Here is a 17686-nt window from a genome sequence, read left to right as displayed (position 1 = left end):
ATTAATTTCAATTTTCTACATGAATTTGCAAAAAATAGGATATAAACAAACGCTGTTGCTTTAAGACAATATTTTCGATACTCATAAAAGTAACAAGTGGTGACATATATAATAGGTGACCGAAATAGCCTGAATTTTCCTAGAACAACAAAATATGAGTTGCATCTTTTGTAAAATTATTCGCGGAGATATTCCTTGTGTGAAGCTTGCAGAGACCGCAAAGACTCTCTCTTTTCTTGACATTTCCCCTACCGCTAAAGGCCATGCTCTAGTAATCCCGAAAGAGCACTCTGAAAAATTAACAGGCTTGAGTGACGAGAGCTTGGCTGATATTCTTCCTGTTTCCAAGAAGGTAGCCAAGGCCATTGGTGCTGAGAACTACAACTTTCTGCAGAACAACGGTCGTATAGCTCATCAGTTTGTGGACCACGTTCATTTCCACATCATTCCCAAGCCCAATGAGGAATACGGTTTGGGTGTCGGTTGGCCTACTTATCCTACTTCCAAGGAAGATTTGGCAGAACTTGGTAATGAAATTCGCTCCCGTTTGCAGTAAACGATTGTCATGAAATCTAGGTAATGCGTTGATGCCGGCAATGAAGGAAGAAAATACCTTGACGTTACAAGATAATTGAATCTATCTATATTCTCAATTACTCCACTCCTAATTCTCATGTTGGTATTTCACGGTAAAAGGTGAAATCAAAAAGCTCTTTCCACACTGCATTTTTTTAACAGTAAGTTTTCAAAAAATGTTTAAATTTCTTGCATTTGCAATGTGGATATCTTATTTGGCTATTTGAATATACGATTCCCATTCTTGAACCATAAAATACAATTCAAATTTTTGGTTACCACTTAAACATCACACGAAAACTTTGAATGGTACTATACTGAAACATCAATCAACTCGAAGCTAACCCTCTAACCTATGACTTGTTAGTGTGATCGTTTCCTATTTACATTCTCAAAGGTTCCTGTGGGTTGTGATTTTTCCAAATTCGTGTTGCAAGTATGAAAGAAAGCTAATAATGCAATACCAGCAATGCATCCATTGTAAGAATTATCGTCATTGGTGCCACAGCTAGACTATTTCTTTGTTCTATTGAATTATGGTTTTATATAAGTAAGATAACTTGCATGTGAGACACCAATTTTTAGTATTATTTACATATCCAAAGTTTTGCCCATGCTGAGGTAACATTGCTACCATAAGCCATTTGCACCGACTTTGGATATGGGCGCGACAGAGTAGAAAACCATTTCTTGGGATAATCTGTGAAATACGACAAAGTGATAGTTATTTGATTTCATGTTTTAATCAATGCCAGCATTTGGGATACGTTATTCACAGTTTACAGTTTCTAGCTACTCAAGGACTAGAGAAGATCAATTTCTTTTTGCATCGTGGCGTTGATAAGAATTCTGGTATACAAATTGAATTAATTCTTCGAATATGGCAGTTATTATCGATGACGGAGTTCCCATTTCTTCAAAGCAGTGGGAGAGTGCAGAAGCTCAATCTGCAAAAATACAATCTGCGAAAGTTCAGTCAAAACCTATTCCAAGAAAAAACAAAGTTGTCCCCAATAAAAGAAAAAAAGGAAAAAGACATCTTAGCGATGAAGATGCTTACTCAAAGTTCCAAGCTTTGTTTGGCAAGAAAAGTGCAAGGAACGATTACATGGAACAAATTCCCGATCATGAAGCTGATATGTTGAGCCTTGTTGAGCATGACCGTCACTATGCTCTTGGAACAGACGTAAAAATCCATAAGAAGAGAAAAAGCAAACTTCAAGAGCTACCTGACTCATCTAGGAAGCACAAAAAGGTCAAAACTGTTAAGAAAGAAACTAGCCTTACTTCCAAGCGCCAATTGGATGGCCAAGTTGTTGGCTCCTCTGCTCCAATTATTCAAGGAGGAAAAGGTAAAAAGTTGCTTGAAAGTATGGGCTGGAGTGGTGGTATGGGTCTTGGATCTGATAATCAAGGCATTACAGACCCTGTTGCTGCGGTGGTGAAAAACAACAAACGCGGATTGGAGTAATAAAAAACAAAAAGACAAATCGATTTTCTATTTTTTTAGTAGTCTACCGAAACTGCTATATGGTTTTTTATATATGTTTTCGTTACAGTGGTCAACGGATGCTATGTTTAAGAGGAGGTATTTATTTATTAATTTATGAGTTTCTTTTTTTTTCAGTTTTCTTCTCAGGAATGAAACATTGATCATCAAACAAAATCGTGAACAGATGAATCAAGACGTGTTTACCATTGGGAATTCTTAAATTTGCGATTCATTTTTAACGTGGGTAGCCATAGTAAAAGTATCTAGGAAAACATTTTTTTTTCTATTGACACACGATGTATTGTGATGTAGGAGAAAGAATCATGAAGGCTAATAAGAAAACTTTGGATGGGTGTAAGACTGAAGGATAATTGCCTAGCTAAAGTAGAGGTCAAGGGAAACAAATCATTATAAAGATTGAGAAAACTATCGACGCATGATGAGAAGGATAGATAGAGCTGAAGCTAGCTTTCGAAAAGTCTAGCTAAACCAAAAAACCAACATGGATAAGCAAACGTACAATGAACAGAAATAATGAAGGGGAAAAAAGGTTATAATTAGCAAGTACAAGATTTAAAAAATGCTCTTAAACTAACACGGTTAGAAAATAAAGAAAATAAAAACAAGCTGAAGAGTTCACATACACTTTGGGACACGAAGTTTCTTACTGGTCATAGCAATTCCACTCAAGGCATAGAGAGATACCATGGGATGGACTTCAAAGGGCGTGCCTGAAAACCAAATGCCGCCTGGAAGTTCCTCATGAATTCTTCCTTTGACCATGCAAAAAGCAAGTGTAGAAACCAAGCCAAGAGTAGTGGGAACTGGGGTTCCTTCAAAAAACTGTGATTTTCCCGATTCATCTTTAGGAATAGAGTTTACGGAAACGTTAAAGCGAGCCAAACGAGTAATTCCACAGAGGCAGAAAAAACTAAGGATCATTAAATCAAGGAAGGTCTGAAAGCCGCAACAAAAAGCGAAAACGGCAGGGCACACACCAAAGGATATCTGAACGAAAAAGGTTAGTTCATCACCAAGTTTAGAGGTTGTAAACTATCTTTGCATACCAAGTCAGCCAAACTATCCAGTTCTTGTCCCATTAAAGATGACTTTCCACGCCAGCGGGCTACTTTTCCATCGAGGAAATCAAAGAAAAGAGCAAATGGCATAAAATACATAGCACGAACCAGATACTTGGAGCTTGTTTGGCCACTTAGACAGTAGCGCAAACTGGAGAAAATACTCATAACACCACAAAATCCATTGAATAGAGTAATTAAATCTGCAAGGTGCAAGGCTCTATCAATCGTTAGTCTTTTATTCCATCAACCAACTGGTTCTCTATGACAGATATCTCTCAACAGCCAGAGTCCACCAAGTCTTTGAATCCTACCTTATTAAAGAAAAGTGTCGGTTGTCATTCACGTAAGCCAGTAGCTTTGTCTCCTTGTCATTTGTTTCTTTAGAATCAATTATAGTATCTTTTGGTCCAACTGTAGACCTAAGTTTTGACATTTTTTAATTTTGGATGTATTTGGTATAGCAAAGCACTTCTTCAACTAGGACATACGTATACCTCTCACGATTGCGATGTGTAACGGAAATGCTTATTCGATGCAACGACATACAGAGTAAATCGGTAAAAGGTAGCTTTACATTGAGTGCCACCTCCTTGTAAGAGCGGTTTGATTCTCAAGTGTCATCTCGATCTTTCGTAAGACTTTTAAAAACGTTCAAATTAAACAATTTGGTCCGAACTGGCGTTTAAAAAATTCTGTACGTAAAGCTGTAAAAAAGACGGGCTGTTCTGGGAATCGAACCCAGGACCACCATCACCCTAAGATGGTATCATACCACTAGACCAAACGGCCACTTGTTGATCAAATATATGCTAATACTTAAATATGACAAACAAACTGATATCTGAGACTGATATCTGAGAAAGAATGCAAATGAGTCTTCCGACTTTTGAAGGCCGTCTTGAAAGTTCATGTGTGATATCTTGTATTTATTTTATACGATGAATTGGTCGTACATTCTTGTTTGCAATAGCTGAGCATCTCCATCCTTACTCCGACTGTAGCTGACGATTTCAGTTGTTCTCAGAGAGAGGACGGAGTCAACAGTCATAAAAAGCAGGTCAATCATTTCCTCTCTCTTGGATGGACTGTAAGTCTCCAGCACAATAGCTGACATTTGCAAAAAGAACTCCCAAGGCGAGAATCGAACTCGCAACCTTCTGATGTCCTTCATAAGAGTCAGACGCTCTAAACCGATTGAGCTACCCGGGACGTGTTGTTTGTCTGGACATTGAATTGTATGTATGGTTGTAAGTTCAACAATAAAAAATTGTAGCTCTTAATTGCAGGCCAGCAAAAGCCATTGCCATTAACCGATTTCGATACTACTATGGAAATCTACGTAAATTCCAGTCGCATGTAAATAGCATGGAACGATCATTTAGGAATCCACGCAAAAATAGAATACCGAACTGTACCGAACAGGAAGGTAACTGAAGGTGGTGAAGGACGATGGTTGCTCAAGACGACTAACCTTTCGCCAACTACAATTATTTAGAGAAAAAAGGTAACTACAGAAAACTACTAACAAAGAACAGGTTTAGCATTGATTTCCAAATATTTATGAGTGAAGTTGCTTTTGAAGAGACTTTGATTTATGCTCCAGTAAAAACACTGGTGTTTATGGATACAAAAACATTTCACAATCAAACAATAGAGAATACTTGGCACAGTTCACCAAATATGTCAGTACAGGTAGAGGAAGCATTGACGCCTGATGCTGAAAAGAATACCATGCCTTCTGATGGGTTGGATTCAGCTGAGAAATCCCAAACGGGAGAGAATGAAGGGCAAACGAAGATTGCTGAACCAAAAGTAGCAGAAAAATCGGTTGACGAAGATGAACATGGAAGTGAATCGCCGAAAGTAAAGTCCGATTCTGTGAATGTTCAGGATCAAGAAACAAAAGAACAAGTTCGTGATGATGAACATGTAGTAGATGTTGATGATTCACAATCTTTTGTTGAACAGGGTGGCGAAGAAGAAGAAGAAAAAGGAGAAGAATCTAAAGATTTATCTGATTTTACAGATGTAACAAAAACCAAACCTGTAACTACTAAAACAGAAGAAGGGTCAGACATGGCACCGAGCAATGATGTATTGGATTTCGAGTGGGTATCCAAAGGCTTGGTTTTGTTTCCAGATTCAAGTGTTTGCTCTTTTATTGACAATAACGATGGCAATGCATTTATTTATTCTACTTCTGACGATTTGAGCGAAAATACTTTAGAAGACTTATTTGGAATTGTGCGTGCACGTCTGGAATCTCTGGATGCATTAGGTTCTGAGTCGGAGTTAGTGTGCGAATTTTCAGATTTGAATTTAAAAATCGCTGAAGATAACGTTTATGCCAATCAAATTCATCTAGTCGATATTCTAGAACTTTTATCTGTACATTGCAGCCATGGAAACTCATTTTCTGTGTTATTTACGACTCAACCTCGGTTTATTGCTAGATACAACACGCTTGTCCAAGATGTCTCTGGAGCTAGCGCCAGTGAACTCGATTTAGATGAAGACAGCAACGAAGCTTCAGCGCTGGTTCCAGATCTATCAAAGGAATCCGAGGAAGACATTCCTCCTGACACTACTACTGATGATCAAACACATACTGCCAAGAATGTATTGGATGAAGGAGAAGTCTTCTCGAACAACAGTAATTTTCAAAACACAAAAATTCCTGCGACGGAGCATATAGCAGCCGATGAACAACCAGGGATAGATGTTAGTGACCTAACCGCTGAACATTTGGATGACAGTGCTTTGGGTTCCATTTTGGAGGATATAAACAATAATGGTGAAATGGTATCTAGTACGACTCCTTTTGAATCGTTTCTGGATGAAGAGCAAGTGAAACTTGATGTAATAAAAGAAAGTCAAACACAAAATGGTAAACGGAGACTGGATGATTTCGATAACATACTTGAAGAGGATACGGTAGATCAGGGCGGCGATGGAATCCAGATTACTTCTCCAAAAAAGTCGAAACTTGTCACATCATCATCTGAAGCATCTTAACATTGTTTGCAAATGCATATTACTTGATAGAGTATATCTGTTATTTATTACGTTCAAGAGCTGAATTGAGTGATGAAAAATGTATGAATATCTGTGAGTTTCAAGTTTTGGTTGAGCGGTTTTTGGGACAATGCCAAAGCCTTATGGACGATGCCCTTCTGTGATTATTTTTAATTTTTTTGTTGTTTTATTTTATTCTCCGTTGTTAGTGCCTTCGCTGCTATTGGTCTTTTGTACATTACTTACTTTTTTAAACCGTTGTCATTCTTCAATGATGTTCCTGTTTATGACGCTTAAAAGTATCCATCTTTTTGCATGAACATTATTTTTTTTGCTATACGATAGTTTCTTAATTTAAGGATTTAGTTGTAGGTTAATAAATTGAAATAATATCTTTTCATAATACAAAATGATGAATGGCTATAAACTTACTGCTTCCAAGGCAGAAGAAAATTAAGCTAATCTTTCTTATATCGTGCCCAAAAAATTTCAGTTTTATATATTTATTTTTCTAAACAGAAAATAAAAAAAAGGTTTCGGTGAAAGGGACTAAATCTTCTATTTCATTATAGGTATGGTCGTAATGCAAACCTGAATCTTGAAGGGAGAGAAAGGATTTGGCTTTTTCAACATCTTTTTTAATTAGGGAATATATATAGTCAGAAGACAAATACCTCTGACTGAATCAGATGCTCTATAATTTCTATAGTAATGTTTTTTTTTTTTCAACAACAATGAAAATAGCCATGCCCGACATAAAAAACAAAAACAAAAAGCGGGTTGTATAGGCTTTAGTAAAAATCCACTGTTCGAAACAAGCTAAGAAATGGTGAAAAGGGAGAGTTTAAAAGACTTTTGGTTCGTCAAAAAATGACGACAAAAATACAAATAGTGCGATAGTATTTATATATAAATGAAAGCATCAATTCAACATAGACTCAGCTTCTTTTTGTTTGAAAAGTCTAATTATGCTTTCATAAAAAACAAACATTAGTGAACTTTGTGATGAAGTCCAGAACACGCGAGGACCAACACCTTTGAATAATCCCATGGCTCCTTCATTTCTGTAAAGGGTAGATAATACTTTTCTGATTCCAACTGCTTGGTTTCGAGGGGCTGAAGCAGATTTTCCCAAAGAATTTTCCATTTGACCATAAAAATAACGACCACTTTGAATGTTGTCCGAAACACCTGTTGGTCGTACCATAGTCTGAAGTCTTGTTTTCGCAAGATCTAAAGGAGTTGTTAAAAATCCAGCCCCCGCACCTGCTAATGAACCTATAAGTAACTCATATCTGACGCCAATCTCTTTTTTACCAGAGTACCTTTGCACTCCTTGACGAAGTTTTTCATAAAATAGTAGCTGCAATCCAGAAAAAGGTATGTCTCGTAAAACAGTAGCGCGGTACCCAAAGAAGAATGTTCTCGGACCTTCTTCCTTTGCAATCTGCTTAATGGCACCTCGAAAAGAGGGGTAGTTGTAATCAGACTTAAAGAATTTGTTGTTATATCTTCCTTGAAGTTGTAGACGAGTTTTTAAGACCTCTGATGGTACATAAACGACGGATGCAAAAAGATCACCGACAAAGCCCGCGAGCAAAAATGAAAGAGTTTCTGGAACGTGATAGGTATCCATTAGACGCCTTTTAGTGAATTCATAGGAACTAAAAAATAATGCCGTAGCCGGAAGACTGCCGAGCAGCATTGGGCACACTCCACTATATAAACCATGAAAAAGACCCTCTTCTCGAAAGATTGTAAGATAGCTACGAACCATCCCTCTATACTTGTCTGTATATAAAGCTCCTTGTTGTCTGGTTTTGACTGTATCCAAGGAATGCATCATTAAGTCTGCCGTAGCGCCGCCAATCCCTCCAGCCGTCAAAACATGAGTATAAGCTGGGCTTCTTTCCATCATGGGAGGGATTCCAGGCTCCATATTGCTTATGTCCAAAACTTATAGGTTGGTAAATTAAAAGCTCGAAACTGTTTAGCGCATAAACCAATTGAACTCCCCAGCAAATTTTCTACCGAAAGCAACTTCGTTCAATCAAGCCACAAAAGACACTTAGAGACTTGCAACAATAAGTAATACTATATTATCCCGAAAGAAATCGCCCTATTTTGAGTTTTACTCTCAAAATGAATTTTTAGTGTTTGCTCTCATTAGAATTACTCAAGGTAACCAATACTTAGTAGAAAATCAATGTTACTTGACTTTCATCATGCAGTTTCCCAAGTATTAATTTAAGACTACATTAAGTAAACAGAAGTGTAATTCATAGTAGATCATTATTTTATTTCATTGATTAGGATTTAAGAATAATTTCTTGTTCGAATGAAACGATGTTAGCTAATTGTTGTGCGAGAAACCATTTTCGGTTTCGTGTACTTTGAGGCCAGAATAGATTTAACAAAGAAAGAAATGATAAATCCAAGTAATAATCAATGCAATGATAGTTGTTACAGCTTTAGATGCTTAAACAATCATGATACAGAAAACACCTATTTTTCCAGCTGTAATAAGTTTAAATAATAAGTAAAGTTTTGTGTTGAAACATTTTCTTCGTTTTTTTGAATAAAACTTTCTATATTTTTCAAGAAATGAAGGATTTGATCGTTATATTCCAGACAGTTTTGGAATTTCAGGTAGTACATAAAGATTAATGCCTGCTGCAAATAAATTAATGATAGAGGTTCTGCTGTCGGGTTGGACAAATCGTCAAGAATAATGCTGATAACTTTAAAAATATTCTCTTTTTCGAGAAAAGGATTATTCTCAGCCGGTTTAGAGAGCACGCCGTTCTTTTGGTAATAGTTCAAAATGCTAGCTTTAACGTTTTCGAAAGGGCATTCTTCCAAAGTATCCAACGCGTATGTAAAGCGCCTATCCAAGGGCAAAGAATCTAACAAATAAAACACGATATCGTTTGCGATCAGTCGAATCCAAGGTTCTGTATTGAAAGCCGAAAAGTACTGGTAGGTTTGCAGTAAAGAGAACAAACCCTTACAATCTTTAGTTGAACGTTCAATAATAAAATTGAGGAGCAACAAAGATTGATAAAGGGCTAAATCTATAAAACAGGAAGTGTCGGAATTTCCTTCCATTAACATTAACGTGAATATCGACTTCAGCATAATAGGTTGTTTGCTTTTGTAAATTATCTCTTCCAAGAAATTTCTTTCCCTATAATAACTCCGAATCGTTATCATAGCGACACAACCTTTGAAGTCAATGCCTACTTTTTGGTCCATATCCCCTTCTCCTTGTTCTTCCTCTTCCTGTTTTTGAACAGATTGGCTTCCTTGGGTATCATCGGGATTTATAAGCTCGTTGTAAAAGTACTTTGCTAGCCGATCCCAATTGTCTACGCCCATAGAGCATACCGCGTCAAAACTATCCAAAAATCGTAATAAAATACAGTCCATTTCTTGCAATTTCTTCGCATCGTAAGGAACTCTATTATTTCGGAATTTTATATGAGGATCATTTGATCTCAATCGTTCACGGAAAGAAAAACATAAGCATTCAAATGAAAAGAACTGCTCGGCGAATATTGTGAAAGCTGCTGTAAGATTTGGATGGCACTCTGGATATTTCCCAAAACGTTGTGTCATCTTTTCCATCGAATCCAAGCAGATATGCCACATGCGAAGTCTGTCAATTTCTCTCACAAGTAAGATTCTAGTAATCCCGGAACACAAAGAAAAGATGTAATTATCGAGAAAGGCCAATGGCCTGTTGGTCTCAATTCTGCTCATTGCTAAATTCATTGAATCTATAGTCACCTCCAACTGAGACAGATTTTGAAACACAGTATTCGTAAGAATTTCATTAGACTTTAAAAAAACTTCTTTAGGATTTCCCTTTTCTGCCAAAAAATGTACAAAATCCCGTGCTTCCTTTGAAGAGCCATCACTCACAAATGGCAGCAACATTCCTAGGACATCCCATGCAATTTCTTTCGTGAGCCTTTCCTAAAAGATTCTTGTTAGCAATTTGATAGAAGCTTATGGACTGTACATGTTCTAATTTTTGAAGCTCCTCATGTAAGCAACGTAATAAATCTAAGCGATCCTCTTCTTTGTGGGTCAAATTCTGTTCTAGTAACATTTCAACCATTGTGCAGTATGAAACATAGTCTTTTGTTTCGATCGTTACTGCGGTAGCTTTCTGAACCGACTTTTTCCAATCCATGATATTTGTGCCTCTGGTTAAGTCGTGAATCAGCAGTACTAATATCTATATCTATGCATGTACTTATATTTCTATATTCAGTTTGATATACGCGATAAAGAAAAATAATCTTGGATATTTTTTGTATTGTTTTCTTTAAATAAAATTAAATTATCCAACATTTTACCATGCCACCCGTATTTTTATTCAAAATGTTCATTATATAGTCGTCATCAAATTCATAATCCGTTAAAAAATGCCAGAGTCAACAAGTAAACGTCGTATCGTTTGATCTTCAGTCTCTCTTGGTTCCGAGAGTAAAGACTCATCATAAATAATATCAGGGTTTCGTTCTTTTGAGACCAGCTCATGCACCAATTCTTGAACATCATTCATAGCGTCAAATTTGTAAGTAACAGCTTGAAACTGCTGAATTTCATTTAAAATTTTGGCTGCTTTCATGCGTTTATCGAAATTAATTAAGTTTTTGTTTGTATCCTTGTTTCCTGATTTAAGAAATGTCAAATCGGTAAAGTAAACACCTAGAAATGGAACACTTGGAAATGAACAACGCTCTAAGCATTCCCTGTATTGAGAAAAGTTTTTGCTTGCATTCGTTAAAGAATTCAGGGTGTCAAATAATATTGAATATTTGCTATTCAAATTCGACCAAGTTTTTTTAAGACGATGAACTGGAGCCGAATTCAAAGCGGAAATGATAGAAAATAAACTAGCAAAGTTGTTGTATTTGAAAAGACAGTGTGAAACCTGAATGAAAAACCCTAAATAATGAGTACGTTTTCGCAAGTCTCTTTGTCTCACAATAGTTTCAGCAACAAAGTTCACTAGCTGATTTGAAATATAATAAACGGTGCCTGATTCCTCTGCAGCGATGTTTTTCAAATTTGACCATACTTTCGAGAGAAAGTGAATGGCAGGGATGTTCGTAAAAGTACGGAACTCGATAAGACATAGTTGCTTAGCAATTTCATCTGGAGGGAAGAGGAGAAGGGAATTGTCTTCAACATTATTATCATTCAAAGGACAGGAAATTGCTGTATTATCCTCAGGATCTTGCATTTCAAAACTATTCATCAATGGCCGAACAAGTTTCGTAGAGGGATTCTTTAACATTTTAGAGATTTGTTGCAACAATTCAAGTGAAGGAGGGAAACTAGGTACCATATATTCTTCACAGAATTTGTAGGCATTCGTCAAAAATAAAATAGTATGTACGTTGCCCAGCCCTTCAATAAAGTAGGATTCGAGCCAAGTGAGAATAACATCAATGATCTTTTTACGACTGCGATTAATGACAGTAGCATCAGTCCCATCTGTAACGTTTCTAGATTGACTGTGGAATAAATAATGTGAAGATAGAATGGAGAATAAATCACTCGAGCTAATGATACTAGCATGGGTGCTAAGAAAACTTCTTATAAATAGCGTGTTATCAATGTCCACCCGAACAATATTGTTCAAAATAGAAGCAAGAGAAGCAAACCTAATTTTTCCATCATTATTGTATAACGTGGTGTTTGACCAATACAGAAACAACCAGTTCCTCATGGATTTTGGCTTTATGGCTTTTTGTTTGAATATGTATTGGGCGAATCCCTTGGAATCATACCAAGTAATATCATCCATATCCATGCTTTCTAATTCCTTGTTCTCTACGCTTTCAAGCTCGTTGATAAATCGGGTTAGGTAGCGATGCTCAAAAGAGAGGAACAGGAATCTTTCTGTAAGATAAAGAAGAATATTTTTTACTTCTTGCATATTCGTTTCAAGAAGTAGCAGGTGAGGAGTGAGTGTTTGTATGTTGCCGTTATTATTAATAACTTCATCAAATGCTTGCTCAATCTCTATAGCTGACACAAATAGATTACTAATTTTAGTTGAATAGGTATCCAAAGTAAAGTAAATCTCATGAATTGTGATGGAAGGCACCGAAACATCAAACGCTGTATAATCCACTTTCTGGAAAGCCGAGTGGACACGCTTTAAAGATTTCAGTATATCACCAAAACTGTCAAGGACATTATCCGAGTACTCTTTTGCGCACCGCTTGCCTTTCGATATGCTTTGAAGAATCGACTCAAGTTGCTGGGGTTGCGTTTCCTGCCAGAAAGGGGTTGCAGTTAAGGAAGTATTCGCCTGATGAGTAAGGGAAATTATTGCAACATAAGTAGTTGTACATAAAGGTAGTGACTTGTCTTGAAGTAGATGAAAAGGTGGAGACATTAAAGATCGACTTGAAGGCAAAAAGCAGACATCTTTAGCTTCTTTTGATATTTTGGAAGATGGATCCTTTTGCTTTTTCACGTAATTTACAAAAACACAAGCGAGTGCTTTTAAAAGTTGAGTAAATTGGATACACGAGTTCTTATACATATTCTTTCTCTTGGAAAGTACTAAAAGTTTTTCCAACATGGAAAATATATACAAAAGCTCTTTTGTAAGCGCACATTGTTCGTTGACTAGGCTTCCAAGGCGTACGAGAATAGTCAATGCTTCTTTACGTACTGCATCCAGTGCGTTTTGAAGCACCTCGGGATGACGAAAATAAACGGATTTGCGAATGAGGGCTACATACTCGAGGACATTACGAAGGAGAGGTCGAAGCATCGCTTGATAAACGGAATTACTATCCTTGGCAGGGGAGCTCTTCTTGACGGACTCGTCCTCCGGAAGAGGTGGAAAATCTAGGACGCTTTTTGAATCATTAAGAGACCCTGGTTCACTATAAATTGATGACCTTTTGGATGATGGCCCTTGAAATCCAAGAATGTCAATGTATGATAAAGGAAACCAACCTCGACGCTGAGAGCAAATGCCATCACACCAACCATTTTCGAGTATATTGACAACAATAATAGTATCACCTGTATGAAACGATAATTGGGAAGGCTCTGAATTTTGTAAATAATCTTGACGCGCGATTGCTTGGATGCCCATCGCAATTTACAAGACACAAAAGAAGAGAAGAACAAAAGAAAATAAAAGAATAGAAAAGAGACTCGTTCTCACAAACTCGAAATATAAACAGAAGGGAAGCTCAATGCTAAAACAATGCAAATGCATCAACGTTTACGTGTTCTATTCGAATGTCGATCAATAAGCCAAAAGCGTTTCCAGTTGAATTCTTTTTCTGTAAAGATGCTTGTTCACGACAAGTGCGGATCCCATTTTTCTGAACAAATATGCTAAAACGAGCCCTTCTCTTTGTTCTGTTTTCAATAGACTAAAAGAGCATTCAATAGCCCAAAGAACCATTATCCCCCAAACTGGGTGTTGTAAAAAAACATAAAAAAGATCTATTATAATATACACGAATAAAGGAGAGAAAAGAAAAAGCAATAGATTTGTTTATTTCATTTCCATATTTTCCTTTTCTGTAAAATGATGGATTTCCGAAACGCGCGCGCGACGCGACGCGCCTTGTCTTAATGAAATGAAAATGATACGGTATTTAGTGTACCTTATAAACTTTTGGATAGTGTTACATAATGTGTTATATTTAATTTTTGGATTACGTTGTAGTTCGCTATGTTGGTTCTTGGTATTTGTTGATATGTAATATAGGCAGAACATACGTGTTAGTGTATGACTTTGGACAGATGGAATTGAAGCTTTAAATTTGGATAAATCAATTTTTGTAAGAGACAAAAAGGATTTCGGAAAGAATCTTTTGTGGAAAACCTGAAAGATCTGGCAAAGCTTTGGACATCTATGTGAATAGAGAAAAGTTTGTTTAGTCTTTTGGATTTCAAAGTACATGTATCATTAATAAGGTCTTTTTGGACACTTTAGCATGAATTCGGTAAGCAGGTCTTGGCGAACTATATGGGGAAGTGCGTCCACAGTATGGCTGCTGGTTCTATCGTTTTTTGAATGGTTGTTTTCAGCAACCTCCATTTCACAAGCGCGTGGATTTGATCATCGGAAAGGACAAACAGTATTGAAGCGGGACTGCTGTACTTGGGATGATTGGAAGGAGCTAGCAACGGCGGTCGATAAAAAGTCTGGACGTTGGAAAGGAAGATTTGATCCAATCTCGGACAAGTACGATTATTCCCTGATTGAACGATGCACTTCTACCTTGAAGCTTTATCGAACGAAAAGGGAGGCATATCCCATGCTCATGTTCTTACGTTCCAGCTTGCTGCGCAATTTCGGCAATATTGGTGATTCCGGACTATACACTGAAAATTATTCTGGGACAAAAATCTTAATAGAAGAATACGTACGAGAAGTAAATCGCTGCTTAGAATTTCTTTTCCTTACAAAAAAGCTATCCCTCGAGGAAAAACATGGCTTTTATTCTGCGGCGAAAGTATCCTTCGGCACTACTTGCTTGTACTTCAATGGTGGCACCGCCTTTGGGTTATATCACTTTGGCGTAGCAAAAGCCTTGTGGGAAAGAAGTCTTTTGCCAAGAGTCCTCGCTGGTTCGGCATCTGGTGCGTTGATTGCCGCTTTTCTAGGAGTGCATCGCGATGAGGAACTAGATGGTCTTTTCCAAACATTCCCCGATGAATTGTGGGAGATTTGTAAAAGTACTTCCGACTATTCCTTGGCTAAAGTTATAAAATATGGAAACATGCTAGACATTTCGATGATTGCTTCTTTTGTTCATAAATGTGTTGGAGATTTAACTTTTCAAGAAGCCTTTGAGAAAACAAATCGCGCAACTAATATTATCGCACCCCCATCAGTTACTTCTGGTTCTCCTCAAGTTTTAAATTATCACACAGCACCAAATGTCTTAGTATGGAGTGCTACATGTGCCAGCAACAGTTGGGCTGCGATCTACCGATCTACCAGCTTGTTGGCAAAATCACCGGATGGTACTGTTGAAGTCTGCACTCCTGAAAATTTCGTATGGCCATATGCGAGCATGCATCACCCTACTCGTCCCAATTCTTACGCTAGAATTTCTGAGCTTTTTAATGTTAATCATTTTATTATCACTCAGTCCCGGCCCTCCCTTTTTCCGACGTTTCACGACGAATTATACCATCATAAACATACAGGCTATACACTTAAAGTGATTCGTCTCTTTGGTTTGGAAATGGCCTATCGTTTTCGCCAAATGGACATACTTGGCCTCCTACCTATTAAATTAAGACGATTTTTAGTGGACGACTTTATTCCAAGCGCTTATATAACGCTCACTCCTACGTTCTCATTTAGTGATATAAGGCATGCCTTCACGAAGCCTTCTCTTCAAGATATTCAGTACTGGATTTTAGTAGGCGAGCGTGCTACTTGGCAAGCTATCCCGTTACTGCTGATACGATGTAAGAACGAATTCTCATTGAATGATTACTGTGAACAAATAGCTTTTAGCAAAACAACTAAAATTCCTTTAGACTCTATCTCGACTCCGTTTGTTATGGCATTGGAGGAAAGCGAAGATAAGTTGTTAAAAAATTTTAAAGTTAAGTAGATACCTATATCTTTTTCGTCGTTTCTTGGATTATTAACGATAATTTATTATATGAAATTAAATTTTTGAATTTTACATCAAGTTCCGTTCGTTTAGCTATAAAAATATGAAGTATGTCTTCTTTAAATACCAATAAATTTGAGTTTGTTATTGTAGTAATTCTCCGAGTATTGTAGCAATTAGATGACCAATAAATGACCCAACGACAACAGTAATGGGCCATGCTTGCCAGGGTCGATCCCAGTCCAAAGGAATCGGTATAGCGCCTGCCCAAGCTCCGAGTATTGGACCCCATGCACGGTATTGTAAACTACCCAAAGTTTTGAATTGTTTAAAAGCAAGGAACTGGCCCCAACACATATAGTCAGCTTGGAAGAAAAAGGATAAAGGGTATATTATAAGGACCGAAAGGGTAGCAGCGCAAAGAAAGCTTAGCTGGAAATTATTGACCAATGGTGCACCAAAGGCTAAGAGAGTGAAAGCGATAACAACACTTCCCAAAGACATAGCTCCAATAGAACGGATGATGGTAGCAAGAGTGAAATGGCCACGAGGTCTTTGAAAATATGTTTGGATTGTTTGCAATAAAAGCCATAGTGGGAAAGTTTTCAACAATGTCACATAAGGGTTGGCCACTAGGCTTGGGATAAGGTAATAAAAAATACAAAATTGTATGCTGCTTAACAAGAGAGTGACGAAAGAATTAGACCGGCTGGGTGCGACAGTCCTCAAACGATGTTCTAGAGCATACTTATACACATCTTGATCTAACTGAGTTCGAACAAAAGGCCACACAAAGAAAGTAAGCATACAATACAGGAATTCCAATATAGGATTATCGTGGGGACTGGAGGTACGAGAGTGGTTTTTCATAATATCTCCTACAAAATTATTGGTAATAGCGAAATCACCATTATCGAGTCCTTTCATGCAATAGTAAGCAACAGTTTCACATGTCTGTGCTTTATCTGACTTTTCCATTTCCAATACCAAAGAAGGCTTCAGTCTGTTTTCTTCTTCGTAACCAGGAGAAAGGATGGTGGCCGGCAAGAAGATAGAAACTTCTATTCCATAGAGAATGCACTCTTGTCGTAAACCATCGGCTAAAGCTCGGACAGCCGCCTTTGTAGGGCTATATGCGTTATAGCCTACAAGAGGAAGAGCGCTTAGGATGGAAGAGGTTAACATTATCCTTCGTGAATAAGGTACTGAAATATCTTTCATTCGTTTAATCAGCGCATGAGTGATGTAAACAGAAGCCAAATAGTTTTGACGCATTTGATTTTCAAACACGACTGGATGAAGATCTACGAAAAAGCCAGGATACGAAGAGCCAGCACAATGAGCCAAATGGTCTGGACAAACTTCCAGACAATCAATCATGGTTTTGACGTCTTCGTAATTTGTCAAGTCCACACTTCTATACTGAATAACCTGATCATCGTGAGCCTTCAATTTTAGGAGTTCCTCTACGGCAACTTTCAGTTTACTCTCTGTTCTGGCAGCAATGGTTACATGGCCGCCACGAAGTACTAGTTGCTTCGCAAGGGCCAGCCCAAAGCCTTGAGATCCGCCAGTTACTAAAATGTGCTACTTTCACGCATTAGCAGAGTATAAATAACAGAGCGGTATAAGTAAACAATTGAAATATATATGTGAAAACGCGACAAGCTTCTCAAAATCAAAACCTTAGCTTCAGCAAATCCAGTGCTCTTTTACGAATCATTATCGATTTTGAGGAAAAACTACGACAAGCGAACATGCTCCTAAATGTAGGAATTGGTAGTTTGGTTTCGAACGAAGCGAAATTGTATCTCTTGTTTACTCAATGGTGAACTTACCTTTCCTTCGGTCTCAAACCTGCTTCTTCCCCAGAAACCCATCTTGTTTCT

The 17686-nt window shown here is 37.5% G+C and overlaps 9 protein-coding genes and 2 non-coding genes across 11 annotated transcripts; 4 read left to right on the top strand and 7 right to left on the bottom strand.

The window, feature by feature from the left end:
- Positions 1-154: 154 nt before the first annotated feature.
- On the top strand, positions 155-556 carry hnt1 (adenosine 5'-monophosphoramidase; the record flags this gene model as incomplete). The annotated part of the gene is made up of 1 exon (XM_056181775.1): positions 155-556. The coding sequence occupies one exon, from the start codon at positions 155-157 to the stop codon at positions 554-556; it is 402 nt and encodes a 133-aa protein (XP_056038857.1).
- A 900-nt stretch (positions 557-1456) lies between these two features.
- On the top strand, positions 1457-2047 carry sqs2 (R3H and G-patch domain protein Sqs2; the record flags this gene model as incomplete). The annotated part of the gene is made up of 1 exon (XM_056181774.1): positions 1457-2047. The coding sequence occupies one exon, from the start codon at positions 1457-1459 to the stop codon at positions 2045-2047; it is 591 nt and encodes a 196-aa protein (XP_056038852.1).
- Positions 2048-2654: 607 nt separating this feature from the next.
- pps1 (CDP-diacylglycerol-serine O-phosphatidyltransferase Pps1) lies at positions 2655-3583 on the bottom strand (the record flags this gene model as incomplete). The annotated part of the gene is made up of 4 exons (XM_056181773.1): positions 2655-2659; positions 2713-3076; positions 3136-3367; positions 3462-3583. The coding sequence occupies 4 exons, from the start codon at positions 3581-3583 to the stop codon at positions 2655-2657; spliced, it is 723 nt and encodes a 240-aa protein (XP_056038851.1).
- Positions 3584-3867: 284 nt separating this feature from the next.
- Positions 3868-3939, bottom strand: SOMG_20141. The gene has a single exon. It is a non-coding gene; the product is annotated as a tRNA-Pro (tRNA).
- A 337-nt stretch (positions 3940-4276) lies between these two features.
- SOMG_20140 lies at positions 4277-4359 on the bottom strand. The gene is given in 2 exon segments: positions 4277-4312; positions 4321-4359. It is a non-coding gene; the product is annotated as a tRNA-Lys (tRNA).
- Positions 4360-4710: 351 nt separating this feature from the next.
- Positions 4711-6165, top strand: SOMG_02981 (meiotic recombination protein; the record flags this gene model as incomplete). The annotated part of the gene is made up of 1 exon (XM_056181772.1): positions 4711-6165. One exon carries the CDS (start codon positions 4711-4713, stop codon positions 6163-6165), a length of 1455 nt encoding a protein of 484 aa, XP_056038854.1.
- A 922-nt stretch (positions 6166-7087) lies between these two features.
- Positions 7088-8104, bottom strand: mme1 (mitochondrial carrier, magnesium ion Mme1; the record flags this gene model as incomplete). Its single annotated transcript, XM_056181771.1, has 1 exon — positions 7088-8104. The coding sequence occupies one exon, from the start codon at positions 8102-8104 to the stop codon at positions 7088-7090; it is 1017 nt and encodes a 338-aa protein (XP_056038853.1).
- Positions 8105-8670: 566 nt separating this feature from the next.
- Positions 8671-10363, bottom strand: glm2 (Glomulin, ubiquitin-protein transferase inhibitor Glm2; the record flags this gene model as incomplete). The annotated part of the gene is made up of 2 exons (XM_056181770.1): positions 8671-10143; positions 10190-10363. The coding sequence occupies 2 exons, from the start codon at positions 10361-10363 to the stop codon at positions 8671-8673; spliced, it is 1647 nt and encodes a 548-aa protein (XP_056037384.1).
- Positions 10364-10591: 228 nt separating this feature from the next.
- Positions 10592-13300, bottom strand: ste6 (Ras GEF Ste6; the record flags this gene model as incomplete). The annotated part of the gene is made up of 1 exon (XM_056181769.1): positions 10592-13300. One exon carries the CDS (start codon positions 13298-13300, stop codon positions 10592-10594), a length of 2709 nt encoding a protein of 902 aa, XP_056037385.1.
- An 856-nt stretch (positions 13301-14156) lies between these two features.
- On the top strand, positions 14157-15794 carry ptl1 (triacylglycerol lipase ptl1; the record flags this gene model as incomplete). The annotated part of the gene is made up of 1 exon (XM_056181768.1): positions 14157-15794. The coding sequence occupies one exon, from the start codon at positions 14157-14159 to the stop codon at positions 15792-15794; it is 1638 nt and encodes a 545-aa protein (XP_056037373.1).
- A 147-nt stretch (positions 15795-15941) lies between these two features.
- SOMG_02976 (pig-F/3-ketosphinganine reductase fusion protein) lies at positions 15942-17677 on the bottom strand (the record flags this gene model as incomplete). The annotated part of the gene is made up of 2 exons (XM_056181767.1): positions 15942-17384; positions 17636-17677. 2 exons carry the CDS (start codon positions 17675-17677, stop codon positions 15942-15944), a joined length of 1485 nt encoding a protein of 494 aa, XP_056037792.1.
- Between the last annotated feature and the right edge of the window lie 9 nt (positions 17678-17686).

This window comes from Schizosaccharomyces osmophilus, chromosome 2 (genome assembly GCF_027921745.1).
Source record: "Schizosaccharomyces osmophilus chromosome 2, complete sequence".
NCBI lineage: Eukaryota > Fungi > Ascomycota > Schizosaccharomycetes > Schizosaccharomycetales > Schizosaccharomycetaceae > Schizosaccharomyces > Schizosaccharomyces osmophilus.
Note: the sequence above shows the minus strand (reverse complement) of the source record. Positions and strands in the feature narration are given on the sequence as shown.